At 40.1% G+C, this 13,046-nt stretch overlaps 1 protein-coding gene across 2 annotated transcripts in view; it reads right to left on the bottom strand.

Moving 5' to 3' along the window:
- Positions 1–12,292, bottom strand: part of LSAMP (limbic system associated membrane protein) — a 647,085-nt gene extending 634,793 nt beyond the window's left edge. Inside the window, exon 1 of one of the 2 annotated variants that reach the window (XM_032631422.1) lies at positions 11,646–12,292. In XM_032631422.1, the coding sequence (XP_032487313.1) occupies positions 11,646–11,800 (155 nt within the window). In that variant the 5' untranslated portion in view covers positions 11,801–12,292. The remainder of the gene's footprint in view (positions 1–11,645) is intronic. The other variant, XM_032631424.1, reaches the window with a different exon arrangement.
- Positions 12,293–13,046: the final 754 nt, after the last annotated feature.

Here is a 13,046-nt window from a genome sequence, read left to right as displayed (position 1 = left end):
TAAAGGAATAAATATTAATGCATTATTGTATGAGAAACTGGGTTGCATTTTCCCTCTGACCTAATACAAATAATGCCCTTGTGCATTACGGCAAGATGCACAAGAGGGAATTTGGGATTATTACAAAGCCCATTGTACATTCAAGTTGGAATTTCTCCAGGACTGAGTAATGAACCCTACACTGCAAAACTCAGGTAAGCATCATTGTTCAGTATGAATAATTACTTTGAGTCAAATGAATGTGAGTGATCTGCCCCTTGCCTCATTTCACAACAAAGTAGAACAGATCAGGTGAATATACCTGTTGCACAACAACCCTGTTCCCAAATCCCCAACTTAGCCCCTGAAAGTCCACAGCCACCGCTAGAGGGAGAAAGTCTCAGCAGTTCCGGGAAAGTACATCCCTGCTATTACAGCTCCCTGCGAGGCTGAGCTCACTCTTCAGACAGTGGACATGCCTCACTTCAGGAGCACTGAATGACTCTTAGCTCTGTCAGAGCTGCTAATCTGTCAGAGGGAGGAGCATAATTTGTCTGGGCCCCTGTGACTGAAGCTTTGGGATTCTCCTAAAAAAAAAAACCCTATTTGACCTTCTCTAGAAAGCCATCCTCAAATAAAGTAGCTGCAACAGGGAATGTTCAAAGTATCTCCAGCCAAACCCCCTAATCCACCCTACTAGTGATCAGAAGAGAATCAATCTCTTATTTTACTATGTCTTTTTCAACCACACATCCACAATCACTCCAGGGGTGGTTGATTTCACCACTAACATAACTTCCTTCATCCACGTCTCCTAATTTATTTCCTCTTTTATAAATAAATTTCTGCTCTGCTTGATTTATAGTATGACTATCCCTCTCTGTTCAATTCAGTGAGCAAATATTTATCTGAGCACCTGTAGGTACTAAGCTAAATTCTGGAATGGAAAGGTAAAGTAGATGAAACACCTGCCTTTGAAGGGCTGATAGTACATCTGAAGCAAGATACAAGTGAATATAATTTTTAAGTGTAGTAAATGCTACATTGAGGTATGCATATACTGCAGTTACCTCATTTCTGGGTATATTTTTGAAGGAAACAGAATTAGTATCTCAAAGAGACACCTGCACTTCCGTATTCTTTGCAGAATTATTCAAAACAGCCGAGATATGGAAACAATCTAAGCATTCACTAATGTATGAATGGATAAAGAAAGTATGAAACCTATACCTATATCTATATACACACAATGGAATATTATTCAGCTATAAAAAAAGAAGAAAATCCTGCCATCTGTGACAATGTGAATAAACCTGGAGGACATTATGTTAAGTGAAATAAGCTAGGCAGAGAAAAATAAGTTCTGCATTATCTCACTTATAGGCAGACTCTAAAAAAGTCAAAGTCAGAGAGGCAGAAAGTAGAATGGTGACTGTCAGGGGCTGGAGGGGTGGCAGAAATGGGAAGATATTAGTCAAAGGGTACAAACTTTCAATCATAAGATGAGTAATTTCTGGGGATCTAAAGTACAGCATGGTGACTATGGTTAATAATGTCGTATTGTATATTTGAAGTTTGCTAGCAGAGTCAATTTTGGGTGTTCTCACCACACACACACGCAAAGATAACTATATGAGGTGACAGATATGTCAATTAGCTTGATTTTAGTAATCATTTCACAATTGGTACATATATCAAATCATCCTTCTGTACACCTTAAGTATATGAAATTTTATTTGTCAACTGTATCTCAGTTAAGCTGAAGGGGAGGTATGCAGAGAAGCTATCAGCAATAATAAATAAGGTACTTAGCCCACTTTGGGAAAATTACGGAAGATTACTTGAATTAGATAGCACCAGAACTAACCTGAGCCTTGATAGAGCGGCAAAGAGGCAACCTGGCAAAGAAGTATGGTGGGAGGGGTGGAGAGGTGGAAGAGGTTCCAGGCAGAGACAGCATCATGAAGAAAGGTAAGAACCAGCATTGTGCGTGCACACACACCAGCATACTCATGAGCGCCAACTGTAAGTGGTTCTGAACTAGTGGACACAGTGAGGTAGCAGGTCATGGAGAGTTATCCAAGCTAAGGAGCTCTGACTTCATGTTGTAGATGATGAGAAGCCTTTGAAGGATCTGGTGACATTTCTAGATTGATACTGGAAAACAACATGTCTGGGATAGTCAGGTGAGCTCGGGTCCATGGTTCTGCGAACTACCTGGAGTCTGGAAGGTCTAAGTAGAGTCAATTCCTACTTCATTTCATATGTTCGTCTTCATCTTTACCTCACAAAGCTGGACCAGGTTTTATGATCCTGAACTTATACAGCAAGAGTTTAAAAAGATGGGGCTCAGCACTCTGAGTTGCATCTCCATGTCACCCCTTGTTACAAATATTTGACACATGGCTTCAGTTCTAGGGACTACATCCCTCTCTTTTACTCCTTGACCAAGTTACCTATCTTGGTAATATGTCTGAGGAATATCCCTTATTACTGAGTTCTCTGCCCTGTTCAAGCCAGCCCTTAAGACAAGGACTCTGTTTCTTCTCTGAGCCTCAGTCTTGAGACTGAGTCTCTACTAGGAGCTGACAGAACTCCCTGTAACACTGCCTGCCTCCATGGAGAGCTCACGAAAAGCTGTTGACCTGTTATTTTCCCCTTACTGTGCTCTGCCCTTTTTCTTTGTGTACCATGTTGTACCTTCCTTGGCTCTGCCGCTCACCTGCTAAGAAAGCTTCATGAGACCTTGTCCTGCATGTCACACCAGAAACTCCCCAGGCACCTGCAGCAGTGCCTCTGCCATCCCAAGAGACAGGTCTAGATCTATTTCCAGTTCCTCCCAATTTAACACAATCAGTCCCAATTTTAGCCAAAAGTAACTTTTGTACAAATTAGAAAATAAAAGTTCTACCTTCCTGAAAGAATTTGATACAATCTACAGTGTCTGCAATGGGTAGAACACCCTTTGAGCCTGTGCAAAGGAGAGCCTGCCAACTGAGACCACAACCTCACTGAAGCTAGTCGGGTCTCCAAGAGGGACAAATCATAGGAAACTAGCATAATTTTTAGGGGGGTAAAAAATGGCATATCATGACCTCCTAGAGAAATGGAAAAAAAAACAAAAATAAACAAATGGAACCTATTGAAACTTAAAAGCTTCTGCACAGCAAAGGAAACCATAAACAAGGCGAAAAGACAACACTCAGAATGGGAGAAAATATTTGCAAATGAAGCAACTGACAAAGGATTAATCTCCAAAATTTACAAGCAGCTCATGCAGCTCAGTATCAAAAAAAACCAATCCAAAAATGGGCAGAAGACCTAAATAGACATTTCTCCAAAGAAGATATACAGATTGCGAACAAACACATGAAAGAACGCTCAACATCATTAATCATTAGAGAAATGCAAATCAAAACCAGTGTGATATCATCTCACACTGGTCAGAATGGCCATCATCAAAATCTCTACCAACAGTAAATGCTGGAGAGGATGTGGAGAAAAGGGAACCCTCTTGCACCGTTGGTGGGAATGTAAATTGATACAGCCACTATGGAGAACAGTATGGAGGCTCCTTAAAACACTAAAAATAGAACTACCACATGACCCAGCAATCCCACTACTGGACATATATCCTGAGAAAACCATAATTCAAAAAGAGTCATGTACCACAATGTTCATTGCAGCTCTATTTACAATAGCCAGGACATGGAAGCAACCTAAGTGTCCATAGACAGACGAATGGATAAAGAAGATGTGGCACATATATACAATGGAATATTACTCAGCCATAAAAAGAAACGAAATTGAGCTATTTGTAATGAGGTAGATAGACCCAGAGTCTGTCATACAGAGTGAAGTAAGTCAGAAAGAGAAATACAAATACCGTATGCTAACACATACATATGGAATCTAAAAAAAAAAAAGAAAGAAAAAATGGTTCTAAAGAACCTAGTGGCAGGACAGGAATAAAGACAAAGATGTAGAGAATGGACCTGAGGACACAGGGAGGGGGAGGGGGAACGGTAAGCTGGGACGAAGTGAGAGATTGGCCTGGATTTATATATACTACCAAATGTAAAATAGCTAGCTAGTGGGAAGCATCCACATAACACAGGGAGATCAGCTCAGTGCTTTGTGACCACCTAAAGGGGTGGGATAGGGAGGGTGGGAGGGAGACACAAGAGGGAAGAGATATGGGGATATATGTATATGTATAGCTGATTCACTTTGTTATAAAGCAGAAACTAACATACCATTGTAAAGCAATTATACTCCAATAAAGATGTTAAAAATAAAAAGTTTCAGGAAGAGAGTCCTATTGCATTGAATGTCATTGATGTAGTGCCTGACACTGAGTAGATGATCAGTAGATATTTATTGACCACTGGCTAACTCATATTTCATTTTCTTTCCTTTCTTTGCTTTAAAAATAATATTTATTCATCATAGAGAATTTGGAAACATAAAAGCATGAGGAAGAAATTAAAAAATAGCTTACAATTTCAAAACAAAAAAAGGCATATCATGTTATAACATGAAAACCAAGAAGATAATTTTCAGCTCTTTATTTGGAATAAAGATCTCTGACATGAGAAATAGGAGACATGAATCTAGTTCTCAAATGGTCACTTGAATCTTTAGACAACCAACTAAATTCTTCTCCTCTCAGTTACATCTTTAAAGTGAGATGAGACTGCCTAATCTCCAAGGACTTTCCTATTCTAAATTTCTACAAATCTACCCTATAGTAATTAACGAATTCTGAAGCAAAGTGTTTTCTTCAGCGAAGGTTAATCACTCATTAACTTGAGATTATGTTTTGATTACAGGTGACTATAAAAATGTGCTCACTCATCCTGCACTCCTGATAACAAACTCAACTATAAGATACATATGACTTTAAAGGACTTGAAAAGAAATGGCCATCTTAGACCAAATGGCCAAACTTAACCATAGAAATAAAAATAAAAAGCTTATTTTATTGTTTTCTAATTTTATAAAAGTTATTTCCTACTGTGAATATAATGATAATAATCTTATTAAGAGCTTACATTTTATAGTTTACAGAACACTTGGATACATAGTATCTTATTTGATCATAAAATTAGCTTGCATGCATAGTAGGCCAAGTAACTATCACTTTTACTTATTTAATAGATCAGACTATTTCAGGATGTTTAGATCTTGGTCTTCTGACTACAGTCGGCCCTCTGTATCCATGGATTCTGCATCCACGGATTCAAACCAACTGCAGATTGAAAATATTTGGAAGAAAAATTCCAGAAAGTTCCAAAAAGCAAAGCTTGAATTTGCCAGAGCACTGGCAACTATTTACATAGCATTTACATTTTATTTACAACTTTTTACATAGCATTTACATTATATTAGGTATTATAAGTAATCTAGAGATGATTTAAAGTATACTAGAGCATGTGCATATGCTATATGCAAATACTATGCCATTTTATACAAGGGACTTGAGCATCTGCAGATTTTGGTATTGAGGGGGGTCTTGGAACCAATCTCCCACAGATACCATGGGACGACTCTACTTGTTGAACATTCTGAACTTATAGCCTTGATAAAAATCCTTTATCTCTGACATAAACACTTGACTATTAGTTTCATGTAGACATCATCATGTAGATTTGAAATGAATTCTACAAACATCTAGCTAATATTTTGAAAATCATATTTGTGGCAGATATGACAACATAAGTACACAGAAGTAAGCCTGTTTGAATAAGATCAAAGATATTTTCCTTGACTAAATATAGTCTCTTTTCTCCCTTTAAAAAGAAAATCTAGAACTGTTTTGTATCTTTTGTGTCTTGCCTAACATAAATGAAAGAGCGAACACAAACAACAGGATTTAAAAAGTCAAGCTTTAATGCTATTTCAAGAGATAGTATGTAAATTGGAACCACATTAAAATAATATGGATTATTTTAACATCCACTCCATTTTCCATGACATTGTAGGGATGAGATTGTGTGGTAAGGAAATGGATCTATGAGGATCTCTTTCCTCTCTCTCAATTGAATTTGCACGTCTTTGCTGTTGAAATATTTCCCAAACCACACACATGACTATAACTTTTTACTACACGTCTAGTAAGTGCTGCCCTGAACATGGTTTGTAAAGGAGATTTTTCAACCGGTAAAGGAGCAGTTCTCAACTCAGTGTACATATCAGAATCATTTTTTAAATACCTATGTCCAAGCCCCACCCCAAACTAATTCAATCAGAATTTCTGAGAGTAGGGAATATGTGGCTTTTAAAAGACCTCCAGTAGAGTGTAGCATGCAGCCACGGTTGTGGACTCTCTACAGCAGCATTTCTCCAACTTTAATGTGCTTATGAATCACTTGGGATCTTGTTAAAATGCAGATTCTGATTTTGTAGGTCTGGAATAGGCCCTGAGATTTTGGAATTCAGCAAGTGACTATATGATACTGAAGATGCTCATCCACAGAACACACTTGTAGGCAGCAAGAGTTGGCGGTTCTCAAACTGTGGCTCGGTCCTGCAGCATCGGCATCGTCTGAGAACTCGTTACAAATGTAGACTTCAGCACCTACCAGAGAACTGAATCAGAAACGCCGAAGGTGGGGGCCAGGTGATCTTCATTTTCACGAACACTCAAGGCAATTTGGATACACCTTCAAGTTTGAGAAACTCTGGTCTAAAAATAAAAGAGCCCCCTAAAGTCTAAACAACTAGCTACATGTAGTTGAAAAACCACTCACACTTTATGCTTTATGTAGCAGTTTATAATTCACCAAAGTGAACTACTTTAACCTCTTGTGGGCTCTCTAAACAATCCCATAGAGTAACTAAAATAGGTAATTTCATCATGTTTTAAATGAAACTGAAGTTCAAAATATTTAAGAGACATTCTCAAAGTCATGTAGCATGCAAGGATAGATCCAAAATTAGAGCCTAGCTCTTCCGAGTTGTACAAAGTAACAGGCAGGATATTCACAGGAGAACAGGGCCAATGGCCATAAGCTGTGGCCTGAAAGGGCAGGCTCTCTTGGGCTCAGGTGATGACAGTGAGGGGGACCAGCACACATTCAGGCAACCTCCTACCGGGTGAGTCACAGACATTTGTACTTGGAGCTCCCAAAGACTACAGCAAAATGCACTAATCCTTCTTCTGCCTGAGTTTGCTGTTATGTGGAACCAGCCTCAAGAAACACAAATGTTTAACCCTCACCAACTGATTTAGTGGATGAGTCAGTCATTTTTGGTTGTTCACACTCCACGATTCTAAAACTAATTCATTCGAAGTCAAATTACCTAGAACAAGCACCTTAACATGTGTTGTACGTATGTGTTTCATACTTAGAGACACACAAATTACCACAGTTCGTATTTGTCACATGAGATTTGTCTGCTGTGTCCCTCAGGACATAAATGAACAGCAAGTGACATAAGTGCATAAACATCCTTTTAAAAACGTATATAATCTGCCATATTCTTAGATAAGATATAGTACACTTTACTCCATTATTTACCACATATATTTGATAAAGGACTTAATGGGCAATGAACAGTCCTTAAAGTATCAGTAATAACCTAAATAAATTTTGATTACCTTTAGTGAGTTAACTACAGAAAAAGAAAACTTCATAACTGTCTCAAACTCTCCCTATAGACCCATGCCCACAAAGTTTGTTTTCAAATAATGAATGATTATAAGTGGTAGAAAAATCACATACTGTGTCAGGAGTTTGTTTGATTGTTGACAGTTTCTTTATGAATGTAGGCCTGCCAGATGCTTTAAAGAAGAGAAGCCATTTTTCTCTTAAAAGTTGCACAAAATTTTTACATTTTGCTGTCAAATAATCACATCTTTTTAATGTTTTTGCTTTTTCTCCTACTGTAGAAACAAACAAGGAAATAAAAGACCAAAGATTTTGAAAAACTAAAAATTTAACTATTTTAAACTTAGGTACTTAGTTTCTTATACCTAACACTTATTAGGTACATTTACATTTAAATGGTAAAAATGTTATCACCACAAAAGGTATTATAATATCCTGAAAACATCAAATAGGGTCAGAATTGTGAGATAAATGCAATTTCAATGCCCCCAATTTTAAATATTTAAAGTCACAGCACTAGTGTGGACCCTCTGATTTTACCACATATGCAGTTATGCAATATGTCCAGATATGCAGGTATATATAATTTTTAGAGTTACCTTATGAGCAGATATATTGGGATTATTTTATAATGATCTTTCCAGACATATGCTGCTAATATTGAAAATATAGTTAGTGGGACTATTAAAAATGAAATTTTAAAGGTCAGATTGGAAGATTATTTTCACTTTTCCCTTAATTTATCAAAAAGAGTTACATGGTTTCAAGTTGCCAAGATTAACCAGGAAGTGAATCCCTATGGGAGCCTGGGTACAAGGACAGAGGGTTGGAAGGACCAGTGCTAGAAACTTATCAAGTAATTGATGAACTACTACACTTGTGCGGGGGTGGCAGTGAGGCAGGTAGGCTCCGTTCAGAAAAGCAACTGAGACTTCCGTACAAGTAAAGTCCTGTGGGTAACTGTGTCTCATACTTTACTGTGCAAACAAATGGAAATGAAGATTCTGGTTCAGTAGGATTTAGGAAGGCACTCCAGGAGCTGCTGCGGCTGCCACTGGTCTGTGAATCACACTTTGATCCTTTGCCTTTGAGATGGAAGATGGTACTGTGGTTTCCTTTAACTCTTAAAGGATCTCATAAAGGCGCTCATAAAGATCTAGAATCCCTTCTGGGAAACAACAGGGTTAGGTTGGTATACATGAGATTATCTTTCTTTCCACCTAGTTTTATCACCTTCATTCTAGAGTCTTTCTTTTCTTTCTTCCAAAAGATAGAAATTACAGAGCAAGACCCCAAGACTAGTATATACTGTCCTATCAAGATGCACATTTACATCAAAGATCATAATTATACAAAAGTAAGCATCAATTCCCCCCAAAAAACACTTGTTTCATGGAAGTAAGGCAGTAAAGGTAAATGTTTTGGGGACAGTCGGCCAAACTCCTGTCACTGGACCACCAGAATTACAAACCTCCCTTCTTTCCTGTTGCCATTTCAGATCATTCAGGGCCACAGACTCACTAAGACAGGATTTTTTTTCCCCTTGCCATTTCACTTTCTCAGTGCCAAACATCTACTGTGGCTTCCAACGAATCAAGTTCTCCTTCCTCTCCTCCCCTGGAAGCTCATGCTCCCAGTAAAATGTCAAAAATAAAGTGGAAGCAAGGCTTTCCCAGGCTAGACTTGTAAACAGAAAGCAAGAGTGCCAATCTTCACCAGCAAGCTGACCCACAAAGCTTACTGGATTCAGTTAAAGAGATTGAGGAGAAGGTCAGCTACGAAAAACAAAGGGAACTCTCTCCATAGTTACTTCTGATAGAGCTCCACCAACCCAGAAATAAAGCCTTGTCCAAGGCAAAGGAAACAAAAAAGAGGGCACATTAGGTGAGGTCTGGGAAAGCAATGGGCTCTCACAGGTGACTTCTCTGCATGCTCTGTTTGTCTATCTTCTCTTTCCCAGGGAATGACTGCTTCTATATTTATTCTCTGTGCTCACTACCCACCCCATTTCCATACTGCAATGTCTACTAAAGTGTAATGCTTAAAAACTCCATTTCTTTTGAGCCATAGACACACAGAAGCACGTATATATCATATATAGATATTTATGTAGTAAGACTGCCTCTCATAGACATAGAGTTGTATGCATACAATGTACGAAAATATAAGAATACCTTCTTTCCTCTAAATTAACATTTACATGCTTATCTAACTCTTTGATAACTACAGCTTAAGATATAGGTGATGCTGACTTAGAAAGACCTTACAAAGTTCATGGACATTAACATAAAAACTTATACACCCAGAGTGTTCACTTTTCCCATATTCATTCTTATAATCAGTGAAAACAAATCTTGCTAAGAATAGCATAAATTTATATAGAGTGCTTCACGTGTAAAGGGTTAATGATGTTAGGGAATATGAATGCTAGCAGTTGACATGGCATGCTTATGTGTTTGCGAAAATATTTTCTGCATCATGTCCAAATCCCTTTGCAAACAGATAAATTACTCCATAAATCTTATTACTCCATGTGGATAAATCACACATGCAGGTTTCACAGGGCTGGAGAGAGCTAGAAGGGAAAATATGCTTTGGATGGTAGGATCTTTGGGATTCATAATCACGCAATGCTCAGGAAATGAAGACAGGAGCACTTACACATTAGGATTTTCTTAGTTTTTATACTCCGCAGCGGCATACACACACCACAACACACAACCCACACATCCCTCTCTAACAAGGCAAGAGATCCCAAAGCAGGACACTGTGACAGCCAACCAAATTTATTTCTGAGAAAAGGAAAGAAAACTTTGCTGCTGTAGGCTGCTCTGCTATAGAACTGCTCCCCGATGCCCCAGGGTTTATGCAGTATCAGCTCCTTGCACACAGATTAGATGCTTCTTTTCTATCAGATACTGCTTTTTATTGCCACAACAAACAATATTAGCCAGATAGACAGACTGACACTAGGTCATTTCATTTGGATGAAATGAGATTTTAAAAGATCTCCAAGGAGAACATCTTCTTTCATTATTCATTTATTTATTTATTTATTTTTAGTATCTGATAGAAATTCAAGGAAAGCTATAAAAAAGGACAAGGAGTATATGCAGTGGATGGCGAGGGGAAAGAGAGAAAAGAAACACAGGAAAACAGGCTAGCAGCTCTTTAGAAACAGAATTATGGCTAGGTTACATCTGAGTTTCTCCAGCTCACTGTCCCTTACAGGGGTCAAACTCCAAGGACTTGGGACTCTTCCTTTCCAAATTTCAATCCCAAATTATATTTCGGAGTTTGACAGAGCTGCATAGAGATAAGACGCTGAGGTCAATAATCAATTTGAAATATCCATTTAACGCCAGGTTAATTCTTTCCTAACCTCTGTGCTAACACTCCTATTCTTAAATATTAGCAATTTGGCAAGTTCCTTTTTTTTTTTTCCTTCTGTTCATTCTTGTGTTGATTTCTATCCACATTCCAGAAAAGGCTCAGTAATCAACCAAAGTTCTAAGATTGATTTATTGCCCTCCATGTCAATGAGAAGATGCTTACGGAAAGTCTCCTATCCAAACTATTGCTGGGGCAGAGCGAGAGCCTTTCTGTACGTATCCACACGTACAAACACACATACACCACGGAGAATGCAATACTGTATACCGCTCTGAGCGCCATAATTCAACAAACTCTTCTTTCTCAGTTAAGGAACCCCAACAAAACTCTTAAGTACAAAACATCTGCAATCACAAAAGCAAAAATACTGCCCGAATGTCACTAACACCATGGATGAAATTAGCCTTTCTCAGCAAGAGAAGCAAGATCCTAGGAACGAAACATTTAACCAACCCTGCTGATCCTTGACAGTGACCAGAATCCCCTTGAAATTTGCTGGCAGATACCTAGACCAGTCTGTAAAAGGCGCGCGCGCGCACACACACACACACACACACACACACGCACACACACAGCACAAGCCTGCAGCATCAGGAGCTGGAGTTCATGGAGAACACACACACTCTTAAGCGCCACAGAAAAGTTGCCCGAAAGCCCTACCTGAGGATGGCCGTGTCCCCCTGCCTCACGGTGATGTTGTCGGTGCCTCGGTTAAAATCCACGCTGCGAACGGGCAGTCCTGTGGGAAGAAGGCAGAGCAATCTCAGTAGGACCAGCGGCAACTGTTTCCGATCAGGCTGAACTCTGGCGACCATGGTGGCCACGCCGAGGTGCGGGGTCGCGGGCTACTCTGGAGGACGTGCGTGGGCCTGCTGCTCGCCGAGAGGGCTTTACAAACGGAGGGCTTTCATCCACGGCAAAGGCGTAAAGGGCTTTGCCAATTTGTGGTCCTTTCCACTTTGCCTCTCTCTTTCCCTCGCTCAGTCTCTTTTGCCTCTAAGACTCAACAAAGCCCTCAAAAACCCGAGAAGAGGTGGGGAAAAGTCAAAGAAACAAAATTTGAAAGGAGAGAGTACAAAATATAAAACCCTCTAGAAAAGATGAAGAGAAGACGGCCAAAAAGAAGGTGTTCTCTGGTCTCTCTGTGGCTGGATGCTCCTTTGCCAGCGTCTGAGCTGAGCCTCTTGCCTCCGTAACCCACTTTCCCGGTGGGCGAGGGAGCCGGCACCCAGCCTGCCAGCGAGTGTAAAGAAACCCACACAGCAGCGGCAGCAGCCCAGAGTCTCCCTCCCCTCCTCCCCTTCCTGTTTCTCCCTCCAGTCCCTCCCTCCCGCCCTCCCTCCGCTTGGCACCTCCCCCGCCCGCCGCGGATTCCAACAGCCCCTCGGAGTCATCCCCTCTGCCCTCCCCTCAGCGTGGCCCCTCGCTTTCCACAACTGCCCCCTTCAGCAGCCGCCAGCCTCAGTGAAAGCCTGATGCGCCTTTAGGTTGTCAGGACAACAGCTCCATCTGAGGCCTGGCTGATTTCCTTAAGAAGAGGGAATGGAGCTTGGAGGTACCGTGCAAGAGAAAGGGGAAAAGGAGAGGGACTCGAGCTCTAAAACAACAGGAGAAAGAGTCCAGGGAAGGAGAGGCAAAGAGTGAGAAAGAAGGAAAAGGGAGAAAAGAAGAGAACACCAAGAGAAGGCAAACCTTGACAGATGGAGGGAGTGAAACAGAGAAGGACAGGAAAGCCTGAGGGAGTGAAACAGAGAAGTACAGGAAAGCCTGAGGGGTGGAGGGGGACCAGTGCTGAAAGATGGGATGAGGAATGCAAAACAGAAGAAACTTGACAGTGGAGTCTAAGATTAAAAGCCAAAGTCGATTTCAAAACTAAATATTCCTCCAACTGTCTTTTCATACCCACATCTTGTTCACTCTTTCCTCTCTCTTTCACGGGATTAATAAGGTTTATTTTCTCTCCTTCCTTTATCCCCTCCCCCTCTTGGAGCCCCCTTATGAAAGATGGATTGGACACAATGCTGGTATTGAGTGGTCTGAAGTGTGAATGCTTGGTTTGTC

The sequence above is a fragment of the Phocoena sinus genome, chromosome 4 (assembly GCF_008692025.1).
Source record: "Phocoena sinus isolate mPhoSin1 chromosome 4, mPhoSin1.pri, whole genome shotgun sequence".
In the NCBI taxonomy this organism is placed as follows: Eukaryota; Metazoa; Chordata; class Mammalia; order Artiodactyla; family Phocoenidae; genus Phocoena; species Phocoena sinus.
This window is presented reverse-complemented; position numbering and strand designations above follow the sequence as displayed.